The 18,956-nt window shown below is 40.7% G+C and overlaps 3 protein-coding genes across 6 annotated transcripts in view; 1 reads left to right on the top strand and 2 right to left on the bottom strand.

Annotated features, from left to right (window-relative positions):
• Positions 1 to 761: 761 nt before the first annotated feature.
• Positions 762 to 7,569, bottom strand: LOC141908329 (uncharacterized). Of its 4 annotated transcripts, none has more exons than XM_074798334.1 (6): positions 7,399 to 7,569; positions 4,934 to 5,022; positions 4,016 to 4,356; positions 3,579 to 3,698; positions 3,166 to 3,290; positions 762 to 2,604 (listed from the first exon to the last, which is right to left on the bottom strand). In XM_074798334.1, the coding sequence occupies exons 2-6, from the start codon at positions 4,991 to 4,993 to the stop codon at positions 2,048 to 2,050; spliced, it is 1,203 nt and encodes a 400-aa protein (XP_074654435.1). In that variant the 5' UTR covers positions 4,994 to 5,022; positions 7,399 to 7,569; the 3' UTR covers positions 762 to 2,047. The 4 variants fall into 4 exon arrangements, with proteins under 4 accessions (XP_074654435.1, XP_074654437.1, XP_074654436.1 ...); XM_074798336.1 differs by lacking the exon at positions 7,399 to 7,569 and adding an exon at positions 4,709 to 4,836 and having other exon boundaries at positions 4,934 to 5,363; XM_074798335.1 differs by lacking the exon at positions 7,399 to 7,569 and adding an exon at positions 4,709 to 4,850 and having other exon boundaries at positions 4,934 to 5,028.
• On the top strand, positions 5,373 to 12,308 carry LOC141908328 (uncharacterized). The gene is made up of 8 exons (XM_074798333.1): positions 5,373 to 5,509; positions 6,739 to 7,043; positions 7,780 to 9,561; positions 9,746 to 9,833; positions 10,272 to 10,390; positions 10,553 to 10,690; positions 10,803 to 11,426; positions 11,694 to 12,308. Exons 1-8 carry the CDS (start codon positions 5,473 to 5,475, stop codon positions 11,751 to 11,753), a joined length of 3,153 nt encoding a protein of 1,050 aa, XP_074654434.1. The 5' UTR covers positions 5,373 to 5,472; the 3' UTR covers positions 11,754 to 12,308.
• A 5,250-nt stretch (positions 12,309 to 17,558) lies between these two features.
• LOC141908210 (metabotropic glutamate receptor 2-like) overlaps positions 17,559 to 18,956 on the bottom strand; it is a 76,243-nt gene continuing 74,845 nt past the window's right edge. The window contains exon 10 of the mRNA XM_074798128.1: positions 17,559 to 18,292. Coding sequence (XP_074654229.1) covers positions 18,123 to 18,292 — 170 coding nt within the window. The 3' untranslated portion in view covers positions 17,559 to 18,122. The remainder of the gene's footprint in view (positions 18,293 to 18,956) is intronic.

Below are 18,956 nucleotides of genomic sequence, written 5' to 3'. Positions count from 1 at the left end.
ATGAGACATTTACCAAATCAAATAAGACATTTAATGCGTCTTATTGGGGGCGTTCTAATGATCACAAACAGCGCTGTAAATTTTTTCATATATATCGTGAATTTGAAGTCATTTCGCGAAGAGCTGCTCCGAATAGTGAAAAGATAAGAACCGATTTGTTTGCTGAATGTATTTCAGTACTGTTTACTATAATTAGTGAATACAAAATGAAGCAGACAGCCAGGCCGCAGATGCTTTGTATCACGGAGTTCCCGTCATAGGATTCCCCGTATAATTCCTTTATACACCGATCAGTTATCGCTAAACGGTTTACCACGCGCGCATGCGGTTTAGAGTTGAACAATTCCAATCCGACGAGCCTTTCAACGCAATAAAAGAAATATCATCCAGTCCGATATAAAAAAATAAGATAACGAAGTCATCGAGAATATTCAAATCTAACGGATTGCCTTCAAAACGCGTGCCTGAAATCATGGTCGGTCACATTTTACTATTCGGTGTTGAACATCTTAAAACGGTTGGGGATCAGAAAGAATGGAATCAGTCCCATATGATCGATATATTCAAGTTTGCGTCTGTGCCTGGATTCATGTCTTACCGAATATTCTGTCCTAAATCACTGCATCATAACTATCATACATGTAGTTCTTATTTCCAGCGCGGCTTTTCAGTTTTTTACACATTTCGTATGATAATAAAAACTCTCAACAACAGAATAATAAATATGAGACGGAAACCAAGAATGACAGAAAAACGACTAATTTTATTGATATAATTGTTACACAGAGTTGTCAACGCTGGCAGTTAAAATAGAAAAAATAAAATGATAAATAAGTATGCATTTTTTCACAACGCAAATAACAACATTTCAACACCTTCACAGAAGATGATAGCATTGGCTTGTACATAAACTGGCATGAAACAAGTTAGTGACCAAATCATTGATGCAAGCATTGAAAATGGCTGATACAAAACAGCAGCCTCGTAACTGATCATTTCTAAGGTACATGTCCATGTAGCATTGCCTTAACGTCTGGATTTCAAATCACGACCATCTAAATCTGGTCGCTGTGTGTTCAAATTGGGAATGTTCAACTATTTCAAGCTTATACAAACTACTCAATAGCAATGTACAATATCTGGAGAGCAGCTTTTACTAGCATTTTAGGGTAACAGTTTTTCACACCAAACTCAAATAATTCAGCAATTTTAACCAAAGTTGTCATTTCAGAAAAATCAAAGACATTTCTAATCACAGATTTATGATTAATAAAATAATCCGTTTCCTATCACAAAACGATGAATATCGTGGACCCTCATTACAACGACCTCTAATCAATGATATGTTGGTATTTTTCTTCATTATGGTAAAAAATTTATCTATCAATAAAATAACAATAATAAAATTGGACGGATTTATATCAATTTATCGCTGAAAAATATCTTGAGCAACTTAACAAACACTCGTCAAGTCAAGCATGTAAAAAAGCATTTTCTACCCTGCCTGGTTCGGACGGATTCAACAAGAAAATCCTCAAGTGAAGAAAAAACCCACAATAACAAAGTAAAACCTTTAGGGTCCATTGTAAAAAACTAACAGAGGATTAATGTTTCGATTCTAAAGCTAAGAGCCGTTTTCTAAATTTTGTGAAAATGGCTCATAGCATTTGAGGCGAAACATCAATCCTCTCTTCATGTCTGATCGTGGTTGTTAGTAATTCAGCTGAAATGTTGCTCTGGACCCAGTTTCACAAAAAGGATTAAGGCCTAAATCGATTTAAGGTAAACTGAATTATTGAAGAAATTAAATCGATTTAAGAGTTAAACCTTTTTGTAAAAAAACTGGGCCCTGTACATTTACTACCAGAACTTTTCATCTTTTTCTGAACCTATTTAGGATTTTACGCGGATATTGTGTATCTCGAAGAATCCGCCATTAGTTTTACTTCATAATTGTGAGTTATTTTCTTCAACTGAATCTAACAGTCACACGTCTACAGAAACCAATAAACTCTATACATTTCAAAATAATCTCTATACGTTTCAACTAATCGGGAAGAACCAAATGCAGCATTGTTCTATTTTGTAAACCGGCCTCGCCGATCAACATATTCATGTCTTTAAATTCGATCACTGGCATCGGACACGCCAACACGTAATCGGATAAATCCTGCGACATCGCGTTCTCCGCCGTCTGTAGCACCAGTTTCAGTTTTTCGTACGGCCGGAAGAAACGTTGCACGCGTTTCCTGTTCGGCAGTTTGATCGCGAGTAAAACGCGGTTTTCGTTGCCCTCCGGTTCGGCGGGAAGAACGTGCGGCTCCGAGAACAACGCGTCGGTTTTCGACAGAGCGATCTCCGAGTACGAACGCTCGATGAATTCGGCGTCGGTAATCGCGCAATCGGCGAGTTGATTTTCGATAGTTTGGACGTCGTGGATTTTGATTAAATCGTCGTCGCGACGTTCGAACGTCGGTGGTTCGCGTTCCGGGAGATCGTCGGAGAGGTTTTGAGATTTACCGATAGCCGGGAGCGGTCGGTATCGTGATAGCGTCACGGATGTCGGTCGAATTTCGGGGTTTTCGGAGAAAATAATGTTCGCCTCTGCAAGAAGAAACATTGCATGAAGAAATTTTGAATAAATCTTAAGAGTTCACATCCATCCTCCCACGGCAGGGATTCGAACCTGATGGCATCGCTACAGTCAGCCACGGCACGAACCCCTGCCACACTAGACCGGGCGCGCAGGTACATGCGCAGCTTTGGCGCTTGAAAACTTGCGGCACCAATCAGATTGCTTGTTGTATAATCGCTGAGGTAAATTCCAAGGAACGAGGTAAATTTTCTATAAACGTGAAAACACGGCTAAAATAAAACGGGATTTCTGATTGGCTGATGATTCTGCGCGCTAGGTCTAGTGTGGCAGGGTTTCGTACCGTGGCAATCTCGATGCCATCAGGTTTGAATCCCTGTCGGGGGAGGATGAGAGTTCAGGACACTGAATATTTATAGAAGCGATAACAACACAAATCTCATTTTCTAATGAGCTTGTTACAAATGTTTTCAGGATGATTTCCATTCATCAGGTGAAACACAAGTGAATCAAATGCACAGAACCACAGATTCATTCATCAGACCACTACGGGTTATTGAATACCTGCTTACCTGTATTTTCTTGAGACGTTCGACGTTTAGCCGTTCGTCTTTTGGCTGAAGTTGTCCTCGAAGTTGACGGCGGAGCTGGATGCGGGGGAGGAGACGGATTCACTTGTGGCTCGTGATAAGACCTCCTGATTACATGAAAAGAAATTCTTTTCTAAAATTTCACAGGAAAATAGAAGAAGCAGAAGATACAATGATAGTAGGGCCTACAGTAGTCTTATCCTGACTGAAATCAATTCAAACCAGTTTTTTTGTATAAGTTGATGATTCAAGTTTATTACGCTCCTTTATTAAGGTTTTTAATTGAAAACCGAAAATTCGATATTCAAAAATGTTTCAAATATTCATGTTCTATCATCGTGGCACACCTATCTAGTTGTTCAATATAGACGATGTATGCTGGTGTTCATTTTTACCTTTCTTTGCTGCGACCAGTTTTAGGCCGGTCTCCGAGTTCATTGATATCGACTGACATCGATCGAGCTGTTTTCATCGGCTGATGTTGTTTTTCTCCTTGCTGATTGTGACTGTTTCTTCTGGAAATATAAGGTATGATATAGACAAGGGAAATCACAGAACAATGTAATAAATAGAGAATGATGCAAAGCGACAAAAACAGGTTACAGGCATTTTGGTCAAATTTAAGAAGTTTCAAGCACTCCGTTTAGGAGTTTATAAGGAATCAAGGAGCTTCAGGGACCTTGCCTCTGAATCCATTCTGGGATCCATCCTTGTCAGATATAGTGGCTCTTAGTATGAGGTTGGTTCATTATAAAGCAGGTTGAAATCGAAGAAAACTTTTGAAATTTAGATGCTCAGATATATGGCCCCAGAGCGAGTTTGTTCTAAATACCTGTTTCTCATGCTTCTGCTTGTTTTCGGACGGCCGTCTATTTCCGATGAATTCTCTCTGTTTCTGTTGGTGTGTAACTCGAAACCGGTGTCCAAATCTAAAACGTCGCATCCCGTTATATCGATATTAGTCTCCATCGTTCCCCAGTCGATGAACTGATCATTCTCAGTCCACGGTTCGATCCTATCCGGCGTTATTCGCTGATGCGGCGTGTACGAATCACGGGCCGTCTGGGGCGCCTCTATTCCGTGGTGGCGTCGTCCGTGGCCGGTCTTCGGGCGGTCGCTCGTCGATATCTGAGACATATCTCTCAATTCATTCACGGCCAAATTCAATAATATCTACAACGTGTTGGAAATGAAACCAATCAAGCTATCAAAAATATCTAGGCCTACTATATACTTTCTGGACACTCCCACCTTATTCTTAAAAGCCCAATCAGACTTGAATATCATGAGCAAGGACCAAGTTGGGAGTAAAACCCGGTACTTATCAATGCTATTATATATATTCGATTTCTTTGCTTTTCAATATTGACATTTCTTGATTGATTCGATCCGGACGGAAGATTTTAAGCCTCACTCTTCACTCAGCATGAATAATGCATAATAAGTGAAATGTGAACTTAATTAATTCGGACAAACGAAGAAGTCACGTATATCGAAGAACTAGTGATCAAAATGACTTAAATACCTTTATTTCCGATCATTTCCGTACAATTTGTCGATGTTGTCCACCATATTGTTTACAAATCAATTCAATTCAATTTATGTGATTCTCGCTGTGGCAAGCGTGGTCTACACAATTTCGAGTTTATCGGCCTATTTTCATAACACTATAATGAGGATTCGGGATATTGACTGGTTCCGTTGACGCGACAAGCGGCACTGACTGGCGCACTGACATATAGATACTTACATGTAGATACTTAGAATGGTTTTGTTCCAATATCCATAAACGACCATTTTTGGAGCACATCCTTTCGGATGAAGTGAGTCCTCGCGCTCCTCAAAATAGCATAAAATAATATTTAGGTATTTGTTCGATCGTTATCGCACGAGGTTATTCCGTTGATCAATATTTGACATAAAGTGATTAATGCGATAGTAACAAACTAATTTTATGGGCTTTTCCGAGATATATAGATACAACCTTACACAACTTCTCAGTGTACACAATCGACTCATTTACCGACAAACATTTGTTTCAGGCGCAAGACTAATTTTACTACGAGCTCGAGTCTTGGAAATATGTAGTTTCTCTAGAAAAACAATAGGGAACGTTTTGTCTTAAATAGGTCGATAATCTCGGCGAAACCACTCATAGCTGACATTACAACTACCCGGAATCAGACGATTAAAACCCAGTCGATGAACAGTTTGTTTATAGGATGTGTACAGTCTATTTTGGCCCACACATAGTGACACTTATTGAATTATCTTTCGAATCGGCTAGACATGGAATCCAAACAGATGGATATATCAGCGCTGAAAGGTAAGAAACTACAGGGTTTGGGTGATGAACACTTTGACATTCGGCCGCATATTTATTTCCGACCAGTTCCAAGTCAGATGACTTTAGTTTTGAGTTGATAACATCCGAAAAACATCCGTATCCCATCTCAAATATCAAGACCAGTTTATAGTAATAAGATTTAAGCCCAGTGAGTAAAAGAAACCTTACTGCGAAACTGGACTTCGGAGAGGAACTTTGGTCCGTCGTATTATAACTGGTGATGACAAAATGGGGGAGACCCGGCTATTACGAAATAAAATACAGGCTGAAAATACAATTTCTATTGAGGCGACGAATTGTGTTCGATAATTAGAGGAATTTTTACGAGAGGAAATTGAAAGCAATAAAGTGTTAACGCAGAGCACTGTGAGACTCGCCGTCACGCCCGCGGCTTTTATTGTTCATACCACATCAAAGACGGGTCCAATTAACGATTCTTTTTAACGCAGTGAAAGGCGTTATAATTAAAACTAAATTCCAGTAATGATTTGAAAGATCAGGCCACACGGTTGAACGAGCACCAATGCCGTTTGAAACGTGCCCACGAACTCAAACATTGAGCCACGCCAAAACGTTCAGTTACATTTTCGACGTAATATACGGTTGAACCGGTGTGGATAGCTGCTTTTACTATAGTCAATGTATGGGGTCTAATTGAGTATAAATTGGCCATGAACGGAGTCATCGATGGACTTAGTACTCGTTAATATAGGTAGGCTTAATCCTAATTCATTCAGCACAAGAAAATCAGCAAATCTGCATAATTTCGTGTGTATATTTGAAGATGTAGGGTATAGGGTTGCATTGATGTATATTCCATGCATGAGTGGTAGTGTGATTATTGTCATATTTTTTCATTTCTACGACGATTTTTCTATCAATACGGATTTCATTGAATTGATTAGATCTCCCATCGATGTTTGAATAGCTTAAACACTGTATATATATATGAGTTGTAGTTTCCCTCGGACCGAAATACTGTCAATATCAAATTGTTTTGACGTCAATCGGCCAGTTCAAATGATTTTACCCGTTTGTCCAAATGGCTTTGTCCGGTCGTTTATTGAGAACCATTCTATTTCATTTTATTCACACAATTCGTCAAGAGCGGACGTTTTCTTAGCGTTTATAACAGGAGAACGTTAGAGAAACTCCGAAAGACATTTTTAATTTCTTAATAATCGAGTATATATTATGTGTTCTTGCAGTTGCAGAAGAGACGGTTACTAAAGTGAACGAACTGATGGCTTCGCTGGAAGCTGAAGATTTATCGAAGAAATCTAGAGATTTAACATGGGATGTAAAACTGTGGATTACGTCGTTAGAATCGCGTTTAAATGCCTCGAAAAAACTGAACGCTTATGAAAGAACAGAATGCCGTGAAAGTACGGTCTATAGTTCAGGAATAAGACGAGAGCGGAGCGAAGTGCGCTACATTAGCGAGGTTAGGATGGCGCCTAAATCATCAATCGATTTGGAGGCAAGAAAACTGAATCAATACACAAAATCTACGGTGAGAATTAATAATAACAAAAGGATATTCATATCTAGCTTATTGCATTTTTTTTCTGGACCATATCGCTTTAGACGCTTAAAATTCTTATCTTTTTTTCTCAATTTTTCAACTTTTATTTATTACCACGCACGCGTTTGACCTCAAATTAGATGTATAACTTTTATCAATGTCATTATTATGACCATACAATTTAAAGGTAGAAACATGGATCTATTATGTTGCTCCATAAAATGATTAAGTTTAATAAATGATCAAATAGGAAGAGCTGACCGCGAGAGGAGTGCGTTCTTATAGTGCGTTTAACACTGCACTTAACACGATCAATTAACCCAAAGAATAAAGACGTCTTTACCGCGATATGGTGGTGTCGTCGCGTCTTTTAGGGGTGAAATAACTGGTGCTCATTTCTGTAAATCTGTATAAATCGCGTGACCAGTACTGATTTCCGCAGTTGTTGTACACAATACTGAGTTCGTATTGATATTTACGCTGTCGCGCTGCCAATTCGTGTCCGAGACATTCGCACAGGTTTTTGAACGGTAATCGAAATCTATTTCACTCGTACATATGAAAACTTGTTAAACCGTTTGATAAGATCGAATGATTCATATTTGTTATCGTGTATTTTCTTATTCACAACATTTGTTTTTAGTCACGGGATATAACACTCTCAAACCGCAATTGGTTTTATTATATAAACAAAAATATCTTGAACTCATCCTTATTTTTACAGGTAGCCGCAAGTGAAGCCATCCGGTGCGAGTTCGGGGAGCCAGGAGATAAATCCTATACAGCGCCATCTATAAGCGATCGACGACTGAAGCTGGCCCCCGGTTTGCGTACCCGATGTCGGATATACACTCAGAATATGGATATCACCCGACCTCTACAGGTTACAGCCGATGAAATATCCAATCCAGATAAGACCGGTTGGTTAGTCGATCAAGGCGATGGCAAACGAAAATGGTGCGTTCTGAGTGATATGGTTCTGTGCGTTTTCGGTTCTCAAAACGCGCTTACTACGTCACACGTTCTCGTGCTGCCGACTTTTAGCGTTAACGAGGTTTGTTTCCGATCGATAAGTCGCGAGGATACGACCGGCATGCGAGTTCTGGACGACGAAGGGAAGATGACGGTTAATCGGTTCCACGTCGTTCTCACCAGTAAAATAGACGGTTCAAAGCGCACGTTTACGGCGTCTTCGCTGGGAGATCACCATCACTGGGTGCGATTACTGCAGCGAGCTACCGCTCTCAGTCCCGACCCCGCGGACAACTCAGATTCGGATACGAGCGAGGAGGACTTGGACGGAATCGACGGCGGATATGAACCGACCTCGAGCAACAGACGATCATCCCGCGTCGAGTTGAAATTACAAACTCCCAGCGCACTAGAACTGCATCCGAAACCGTTCTTCAGCAAGACGGGCCTGGTCACCGAGCACCGCCGACATTCGCACTCGGATGAATGTGACGTCACATCCGCTACTACGGCCGTGACGTCATCGAAGAAGAAAATCGATCCGGACTTACAGATGTTGTTATCGCGCAGGCGCGTCTCGTACGTCCTGGCGACCGACCATACGGACGATATGACGAAGACGGCGCGACGGAAATCATCTCAAATCTCGATCGATAACAGTTTACTCGAACATTTAGAATCAGTCGCCGCCAAAGAACATAAATCGAAATCAAAATTCAATCTCACGTTTGGCCGAACGTCTACGAACAGACGCAAGACTAAAGACAAACCCAAAGTCAAACTAGAGTCTTTAAAATCGCCTACAATTAAATCGTACCTTCGTGTTCAAGACTTGAAAAGTAAATACTCGAAATTGTGGTGCATTCTGCATGAGAAATGCATCTATATATACAAATCAAAGGCGGGAAATGAAGGAAATATAGAATCGATATCGACAGTTGATGCCAAAGTTGAAGTTACTGATAAACATGGATTCGAGTTTACGATAACCGACCGATCTAGCATCAGTTTCACGTTAGCGGCTCTCGATCGATACGATTTCAATCGATGGCTGAAAGAATTGAAGCCCGATTTCGTGCCAGACCCCGGCTACGTTTCAATTCACCAGAAACAACTGCCTTCAAACGAGTCACCCGTGTTGAGGATTTCGGTAAAAACAGACGGCGATGAACAGTTGCATAAACCAGTCGAACGCCAACCGTCGGATAACCGTTCCAGCATATCTAGTTCTGCCAGCGAACCACCAGAGAGCGCTATTCTACACGATTCCGGGATCGATCTACCGCTAGGTGGCGTTACGAAACACGGGGAACAACTGGAGACCCCCGTCAGACCGGTGATGAAGATTTATCTGAGCAGCGATGGGTCGGATGCTTCCGACAACGAACCGACCTTGAGTCCGCGTCACCGATCGCAGAAGAAAACATCGACCGAAAGCACGGCAGACGAGATTGACGGTGACGCGCTTTCAGCGTCGACTCCAAATCTGCTCGGAGCTCACTTCGGGACCGGGCACTTCGGGGCTCGGGTAGAGGTGAATATATAAGCTTAACCCTAAATATCGAAATCTTGTAAATTCATGGTTTCTCAACTTAAATCTTGGCGTCACATTATCTTAACGAGTGGATGGATACCCTAGAATCGGGGAACCCAGGTCCGGCCAGCTTATCTCTAAAACTAATAATAATTACGAAATACTTTGCGTCATTTTTTTCTAGGACGACTGTCCGCGAGAAAATGGTAATATTTCCTTGGAAGGTCTGGATTTAGAGGACGGCGGCAGTAAGGAATTTGACCGATCTCAAGGTATCCGACATAGGGGCATAAACTGCAGAAAATACCAATTACGTATAAATGTATCGAATTCGTGTAAAGTAACCTTCCCACTGGTTGAGTCACTCTTTCATATACAGTTATTGTCGTTTTATTAGTAACATAACCTGGTTTTTCAATCGGCAATATTCTCATGGTTTTATTTGCTTTTAACAGGCCACTATTTATTAGGTTAACGTGGGACGTGAATGTACATTTATTTACAGTTCTTTTGTTTATCCCACGTAATGTTTCGGTTCATTTCGGTTCGTTCGCATCGATTGTCCGGATGTTTGCTGGTGGTCAGTTTACCTACATTCAATTTGAACTATTGCGCATACAAACCTGAGCCCACAAAACAAAAGATAACCGACGACGCGTTAATTTGAAGAAACGACTGTAAGATTACTGACATTTTTTTTTGTCTTGTAGAACACGCCGAAAATGCACGGCGTTCACAGGACGCAAGGTGGCAACAAGAACTAGTGCATTTAAAGAAACAGCAACTCCTAAACGAACTATTGATGCAAAAACAGGAATTGCAGAAAAAGGTATATTGGGTCAAGTTGAATTCTGACTGATTAATCCTCATGTATTGTAACAGAATGAATCTAGCAAAATCGCGATAACCTAAACAAAGATATCAAAATTCGTTCAGTTGAAACATTTCTAATTCTGAAACATTATCAGTTACTTTTCTCTGTTCGTTTTAGTTGAAAGTTTCCAATCGATTATCACTGAATCCTGAGCAAGAAGTTTTCAATGGTAGAATTCCCGACGATGAATCGGAAACTACGATTGTGAAGGACATAACGCAACTAAAACAACGACGTATATCCACCCAACTGAAGGTACGAAAACCGAATTTTCAAATATCTGTTCGGCTTCGACAGAAGCTCGGGCCCATGGATTATTTGCATTTCTAATTCATTGAAATGTGTTGAATATGTGTTTGAATTACAGGTTGACGTGTTGAATAAAAAGTTAAAGAAACCCGAAAATAAACCGTTCAAATTGAACAACCTTCTTCGTTTCGGAGCCACCCGAGGTTCGTCCGTCTCAGCGCCCAGTCTGAAAGAGGAAACTGCCGAAGAGAAAACGCACATCGCGTCGCATTTGAAAGAACTGACCGAAGAATTGGATTCTATCGAGGAGAAACTATGCAAGAAAACCGAAAATATGAAGTCGATAAGGAAAAAATCGGACGAAATGTCGGCCAGCACGGAAGCGTTACATAACCGCAAGACGTCGTCGAGTGTGAAAAGCCGACGGAAATCCCAGGGAAGCATCGGCAGTACTGGCTCGGGAGATGGAGGTGCAGTTCGGTTAACGATCGAACATCTTAAAACGGCCCCAGATCTGAGACTGAGCCTATCAGAAACCAACCTTAGGCGTCTACGGGATATAAACAGGGTGTCAGATGAGAAACCGAGTAGTACCCCGGTCCGGCGCCGCGCCGCCACGCTCGGTAGCTCCGAAGCTGCTGCTAGTCCTATGAAAGTTGATTCGAGGCCTCGTAGCTCCAGCGACTTTAACAAACAGAAACGATCGTCATCAGTGAATCCTGAAACATTACAGCAAATAGCGGTAATTATTCTCGTATCTTAGGGACGGTTTCATATATAGACCAAAGCCCAATGCACACGACACATAGGGAAACACATAAACATGGAATCAAACATGTTTGATCACGGAAACCAGACACAGGAAACGCGGAAACAGGACACTGAAACTACGAGCGTTTCCCTGCATCGTCGTGTGCGTTTAGCCTTAGCCGATAACTGTGGAACTGAGTCCCGGCTCATATATTCATTCTTCACCTTTTTCTTATTATGATCTGAATTCATATTTCAGGATTTTGAAGAAATGTCTCGGTCGATGTTAGCCGGTCACAGAGACGCCGTGATGGTTTAAATCGTAGATCCCATCGCTCGAACTTTTGCCGTCGATGGTCAAACGCTTTCGACTATAACTTTTCGTTTACCTTTCACTAAACTATGGGTTATATAGCTTTCCAATGAAAAGGGATTGTTCGCCCTCAAATATTTCATTCAATCATAAAACATTCAAAACGCCTTAAACTTTCTCTTTTGGTTAAGATTTCGTTTCGCTATAATCCATAGTTTTCGAGGAAGGCACTCTCCTAAAATACTTCTAATTCATTCAGTTTCATTCAGCGTTGAAAAAATGAAATATTACGTAAAATGAAAATTGCATCAGGTCCTTCTTCTTGGTTATTTAGAACGAAGAAGGGCGTTTTCGACTGTTTCATTTCAACGAATTAGATCTCTTCCAAAAAGAGATTATCTGCTTATCATTTATCTATTTATGATCTATTTAGCTTTATATATACATGTATCTAAAAGATATCATATGTTTGTACATAACTGATATAATTTAAATATCGTAAAGAGTATCATTAGTTATTTTAAATATACGAATTCTATTGCGAATAAAATTATTTATAAAACGCGTATTTAAATCAGAAAATAATGTTTTCTTGTATTTATTTTTTTCCCCATTAACAACAGTATAGCGATACGAAACTTATTGGAATATCTACAGAACGGATGATTCAATAAATTCCTACCACTCTGGAACATCTACATATAGGCTTCGGAAAGACTGGGTAGGTTGAGGATTTACTCTTGTAACTCGGCCAAAGCCTACTTCAACCATGTAATTGAAGAGATTGTATCAGTCTTAAGCCGGTAGTAGAATGAAGAAGCTCAAGGTTGTAGAACAAACGGCAAGCATGTTATATGGTTCCGATGTTTACGGGCATGGAGTACGTCTACCCATCCTGAGAGGTATTATTCCAAGTAACTCCCATACCATGATATCCCGCATCATAGTATCATTAAGCATTTTGATTAAGCACCGGCAGTAGGATAAAAGCAACAATTAGAAAAGAAACAGCAAGAAAGTAATGGTTCTAACGTTTCGGGCAGAGTACTTCTGCTGCCCATTTTGGTTTTTCATAGATAAATCTCTGTCTAATTCAGTCGACGAATAAAGCCGACAATTGAAGAAAAATTGTAAGAGGATGTTATCGTTTCGATTCAAGTCTATGAGCAGCCATTTTCAAAAAGCTTTATCATCATCAAATTCACGGACGGAAGGAGGCCTGGTGGTGGCCTATTTATACCCATCTTCAGAGTGTTAGTGACCTTTTATCACGTGGACGTTCCTATGCGACATGCGCAGCAACGCGTGAACTGTTTCAAGTTTGAAACTGATAAATCATGGTACCTGTTTTACTATGGCAGTTGATAACTTTATGCGATGAACAGGGCATCACGCATCAAGTCATTTTGCTCTTTATATACGCTTTAATCCTCGCCTATCACGGTCAACGAATTTGGGCCGCCCTTCTGTCTGAAAACAATTCAAAATATCCAACCCGAGGAAACCTAGATCTTTTTCTATCATGACGAATTTAAGCAGCTGTTGCGTTTATTTGGTGGTCATTAACCTTCTTTGCATTGTATTTGGAAAACACGGTAAGCGATCCCATTTTGAATTAACCGACAATTAACGATTTCAATAAGTCATTATTTTTACTTTTTGTCAGCACCGGATATCAGGCCGCATTGGTCGCGCTGGACAGAATGCTCCAAAAGTTGCGGCGAAGGCATCAAGGCGCGTTCACGCGTCTGCCCGTCTACGGAGCACTCCGCCTGTTTCACGGACGAGTCGAGTCGCGTTCAGTTCGAGGTTTGTCGCCGGCGGAGTTGTCCCGAGAAAACGAAGAAGTTACGCGACCATGACCGCGTAACGAAGCTCGAAAACCGCCTGAAAGAAACGGTCGAAAAACACAATAAATTCATCAACTTGATGCAAGCCTTGGAAGATGACAGCGAGACTGTTACGGCTTACGCGGAAGTCACAGAAGAAATGACTTCGGACGCATCTGAAAATGACTTATCAAGAAATGACGAATATAGTTCTGAAGATTTCCACGACGAGGGTTCATCCTATGCCAACGATCTACTCGTTGATTCAACGTCAATACCTGATGAAGACCATTACGATGTCACGTTTAGTGATACTTTAGAAACATTTGTAGAATTAAATTCAAAAAGGTCAAGCACTTTTTCCCAGAGTGTCGTGCCTACAATGCAAACGTATCCTACAACACAAACCAGAGCGAAGCTTGCTAAATTAAGTTTAAAAGCCAAAGGGACGACCATTTCACCCCGAACCGAATCAACGACACCATTGAATACATCCCCGCATCATGGCATGTCGGAGGTCTACGACCAAACGGTAATGATCGGTACAGCGGTAACTGAACCGACGTCCAGCGCAGACGTTGAATTCGACGTGTTGAATGCAAAATCATCGTTGGCTGATGATAATCTGTACGCTGAATCCCGAATCAGAATAACTAACTCTTCATCGCAGCAATCAGGCAACAGTCGGCGCATGGGAGACGCCATGCAGTTACGCACTGAATTCAATATATCCCTGTCCAATAAAAATGACGCCGTCGAAAATAGCACAACTGACCAACTACAACTGCGCGGCTTTTCCGATACGAAAATTACAATTCATGGCGTAGAGAACAGTACCGACGAATTCAATGTTAGTTTATCGAAAGATTTAGCGGCCGAGTTCGTACCAATCCCAGCCGTTAACAGAACCCCGACCTTCGAAACGCTCGGTACGTATTCCTGAAACTGAGATATGGGTTGTACGGCCACTATGACGCCCTAATGAAAATATGTTATTTCAGAACTATACCGGCGACACGGATACTGGGGACCCTGGACGCAGTGCTCAAACAGATGTGGAGTAGGCCTTATGACCCGGGCTCGAGACTGTCGAAATGATACAAAAATTGCGCAACCTTGCGACCCCGCAGACACTGATATAGCGAAATGTTTTGGTCACGATCGCGTTTGCCTGGAATCGGTGTTAGAAAGAATGGGTACGTTTTGCCAGTCTTACGGTATAGAAACAAAGCCTTATTTAGTGATGTTTCAGTCCCCGTGTCTAGACACTGCGGGCAATGGTACAACCTGTGACAGGAAAAACTTTCATTTTCTTTCAGCTGACGCTTTAAACCCGAAACTGGAATTAGAACAAGAATCCAAGTCGAGGTATCTGATCGGCGCTACTTTGCTCATGACGGTCGTTACTTTGAGTCTGGCGTCGATTATCGCTTACAAACTACAGAAAATCACACGGGAAAGACAGGAATACAGAGATCTGTCGTTCAGTCCCATGAGGGGAAACTGGAATTGAATAACCCCACCCGCGTATTCTGATACCGAAAACTGAGATATAACAGCATTATCTGCAATAAAAAATGTACAGACATTCGCCTACCGATACACTCAAATATTTAAGTGCCATACCTAAGCGTTATTCTGTTTCTATCGGGAAATGTGATGCCTCCTTCATCTGGCATGAGAAACATCGTGTTTGTCCAGTATATATCGGATAAGGGAGCATTCTTTATCCATACGGTTATCGAACCAGGCTTTCGGACATGGGGCCAGAAATAGCAACCAGTGGTGGGCAGTTTTATTACTAGCTTCTAAAGAGTTAGGAACGAAATGTCTGATATTGATTACGTCATGAGGCAGACGTGTGAAAAAAGGAGAATGAATTCGGATGCTGACAATCCTGAATCCACGACCCCATTCTCTTAAAAGAAACATGACATCAGTAATACAATCAGTGAGTTATTTAAGTCATGCTAGTGAGCCTTTGCTAGTGAAACCTCCTCGTTTGCTTTTTCCACTTAAAAGGCCAATGACACTTGGTTCTTACCTGCAGAAAGCAAACAACGTTGCGCTGATGTATTGTCGAATAATCGTGTATACTTTATTCATCAAAAGCTTCATCTAGTGTGGTGTTTATTACCGAGAAGACATCAATAGTTTACATATCGCTTTTTTCGTCTGCCTTGAGGCCTTTCTTCGCGGAGAACTATAACCGTTTTCGGATTGCTTACCTTGAAATATGATTTTTCGTTTACTCGCGCTGGAAACTCGATCTGCGATATGATTACTTTCGGGTTGTTCTAGCGACATAACGTCAGTTGAGTCTAAATATTTGACTTGCTTCGTTTTTCCCTCTACAGTCAATAACGATAATGTGGCTGATAGAATTTTCGTCTTCTTTTGCGTCCACGACGATATCACGGACAGGCTACGAATGCAGAAGATGATTTTGAAAGTCATTTTTCAATTTTGAAAACAACGCCTCAAATTTCCAATGCCCTATATATTGGTTTTCCGATTACAATAACAAGTTGGTCTCATGAAATCTCATGAGCTTTGATAGTGACATTTCGTTGACAAGAACTGATTAAAATACACGAGTTTTAGAAACTTTCTATCTAGAGAAATATCACATTTCTGCGCCAGTTCGCAAACTTTCTGTACTTATTTTGAATTTGCCAGGAACAAAAACAATAAAATCATCCCGAAATTAATCTTCGTTTCGTCACTTTAAACCGTATTCTGTTCAGGTGGGGCTTCCGAAGAGATCAGATTCTTGACTAGAAGCAGTACAAATAAAGCGAGGCGAAAACTTCAAATGAAATAATTGAATATTTTATTCAGTCGTTTTATAATAAAAAGATCTACAAGGTTTCGATATATACAGTTTACAGGTTAGAGAGTACACGTGAAATTTTTACATAATTATCAAAACAGGACATTAACCCATAACACCAAAATACGGTACGAAATGCTAAAATCTGGTTAAGGTAATCTGTGATTTTTCTAACGTTAAGATAATTGTTTTAACAACTTCAACACCATCCGATATCACTTTTACACTCAACACTCATGATCATAGTTCAACCTTTGTATAGACAATGATTTTGGCTGTGGGATTCAATACAAAATGAACGCGGTTGGCTTTAACTATATCAGCCTTTACAACGTTCGCGCGGAGAAAATATATCGCCCAAAGGATCGCCACGATTACTTTACTCTGGAACTACTTAGTGTCGATGTGGTTTCGCGACGGCGTTAAAAGCACGGATTTTGCCCTTTGGGTGAGATTGATGTCAAAAACAATTCACAAAACCGAGTTTATTTGATAAGCGCGCACTTGGCCTATGCGGCGTATACGGTTGGATTTGAAATTCAAACAAACGGTACTTTTATTCATACAAATTTTCCAGAGTATATTGCGACAGATTTTACCGAATGAATCTTTCAATTCTTTTCAAGTATGATTGAAGGATTTCTTTAAAGGATATCTTATTTTATGCCCCACGACGGTCTGAACGCCGTGCCGTGGTCTGAATGACAGTACTGATTAAATCTCAGCGCGTGGGCACCTGACAGACGCCTATTCACGTTTCCTATACGTTAAGATCGTTCGGTAATTCGTTTTTTTCTCTCCTCGCGGAGGATCTCGTCTGTTCAGTTTGGCCGCGAATCGCTTGATCAGTTTATCGGCGTCTGCGGTGATAGCGTTATCGACATCTGGTGGTCTCGTAATAACCGTCATTGCAGCCGCTGCTCTGATTAAATTCATTTATTTCTTTCTGCTCGTCTTTTATAGAAGTCAGTAGCTATGTATATATGTATATATATACATATATATCGTCTATCTATATATATATATTGGCTGATCGTGTTCACCACGACCTGTATTCTCATCTAGCTGGTCTTTTCCAACTTTGTAATACTGGAAAACGACAAATTTTGCCAACTTTCTGTGAAGTATAACAAGCCAAGAGCCAGTTCCATATAGTCAATGGCTCGGACTTAAGACCGGTCTAAGATTTTTTCAGTTGTATAGCTAATATTACAACTTAATACCAGACTTAAGATTTGTGACCAATTTTGGTCTAGCCCCAGGTATGTTTAGACACACGTCTCGTAACTAGGAATAGTCGATGACCTAACTCTGAGTCGAATCTTAACCCACATCTCATTGTGGTCCGGAATTGGATCCTGATTATCATATTGATCTCCCGCACTGACCGGCAAACAAAATATAACGTTACGCGCAAAACCTACATAACCCTGTACCACAGTCTTTACGTTCTGAATCAAGAATTCCATAATTTATTTCATAATTAATTGAGTTAATGAAGTGATATAAAGATTCTACGAGTTCCCGCTATTCAACAACACTCTCTCAAGTTTTGAACACCATATTTTTGTCATATGTATGTATATATATATAGTTACAGGTAAAAAACTAATCATCTTTGTGAAATCTCTATGGAATATCAGTACGTTATTATTACACATCGAATGAAATTGAATTTATTTTTACACCGACTGACACGTCACTGGGGAGACGCTATAAAGCCACATCCATGTCGTCGAACACACGACCGACGCTGTCTAGAGTCTGCGTACTAATGCTTGTACCGTTACTATAAGTCTGTGTCCCTGTTACTGATGTAGAACGACTCAGCCCGCTGCTCATCGAAGTCGACGGCTTTAGTCTTTGGTGCAGTTCCATTTCCGCTGAAATAATAGAATTGTCGATACATTTTATCCGCCGGTACGATCCAGACTGTATTAGGTGTGTTGGAAAATATCTAAGTGAATTACTGAATTGCTCTTATTATCGGAGAACGATATTAGATCTTACTGTAATTTGAATAACCAAGGAAGACCCCAGCACCAAGTACGATAAAACCTTTCAAATACTTTCTCAGAAAAGCCCACACTTGGATTTGTCTAGTTGCTAATGACGATTAGATTGTGTTTCGTCTTTAACCGTGAATAAGTAGATACATATTTTACACGCTATGGCTCCCTCCCCCGCCAGGTCTCCGTGTAATCAGAATAGGTTTGTTAGAGAAACGTAGATGTAAATAGACAACACAGGGTATCAAATGATTAACCGAAACGGAATAAAGTTACAGTTAAAACGTATAACACAGTGTGGTTAATAGAACAATTCCACGCGTTCTCGTCTCCAGTTTCAATAGAAATTTTTCAGTAAATTACATTTCACCAATTTCGCAGTTCAAACGCGTCGTGCATGCAGCGACGACGGCGTCAAACCCCCGACCGGTTTTTTCTACAGCTTGAAGGTGACTGATTGAAGTCATACATGTTTAATGGAGGTAGACGTAGGATGTGTATCGTCTGTCGGGATTCAATTCTCACCGAGCAATCGCAG

Source organism: Tubulanus polymorphus, chromosome 7 (assembly GCF_964204645.1).
Source record: "Tubulanus polymorphus chromosome 7, tnTubPoly1.2, whole genome shotgun sequence".
Lineage (NCBI taxonomy): Eukaryota > Metazoa > Nemertea > Palaeonemertea > Tubulaniformes > Tubulanidae > Tubulanus > Tubulanus polymorphus.
This window is presented reverse-complemented; position numbering and strand designations above follow the sequence as displayed.

Excerpts from the sequence above, each read along its gene's own strand:
- LOC141908329 (XM_074798334.1), bottom strand. The coding sequence starts at position 4,993 with ATGTGCTCCAAAAATGGTCGTTTATGGATATTGGAACAAAACCATTCT. Across the intron at positions 3,291-3,578 it reads ACTGGTCGCAGCAAAGAAAG|GAGGTCTTATCACGAGCCAC; the intron begins GTAAAAATGAAC and ends TCATGTAATCAG. Across the intron at positions 2,605-3,165 it reads AACGTCTCAAGAAAATACAG|AGGCGAACATTATTTTCTCC; the intron begins GTAAGCAGGTAT and ends TTCTTCTTGCAG.
- LOC141908328 (XM_074798333.1), top strand. The coding sequence starts at position 5,473 with ATGGAATCCAAACAGATGGATATATCAGCGCTGAAAG. Across the intron at positions 9,562-9,745 it reads ACTTCGGGGCTCGGGTAGAG|GACGACTGTCCGCGAGAAAA; the intron begins GTGAATATATAA and ends ATTTTTTTCTAG. Across the intron at positions 10,391-10,552 it reads AACAGGAATTGCAGAAAAAG|TTGAAAGTTTCCAATCGATT; the intron begins GTATATTGGGTC and ends TGTTCGTTTTAG.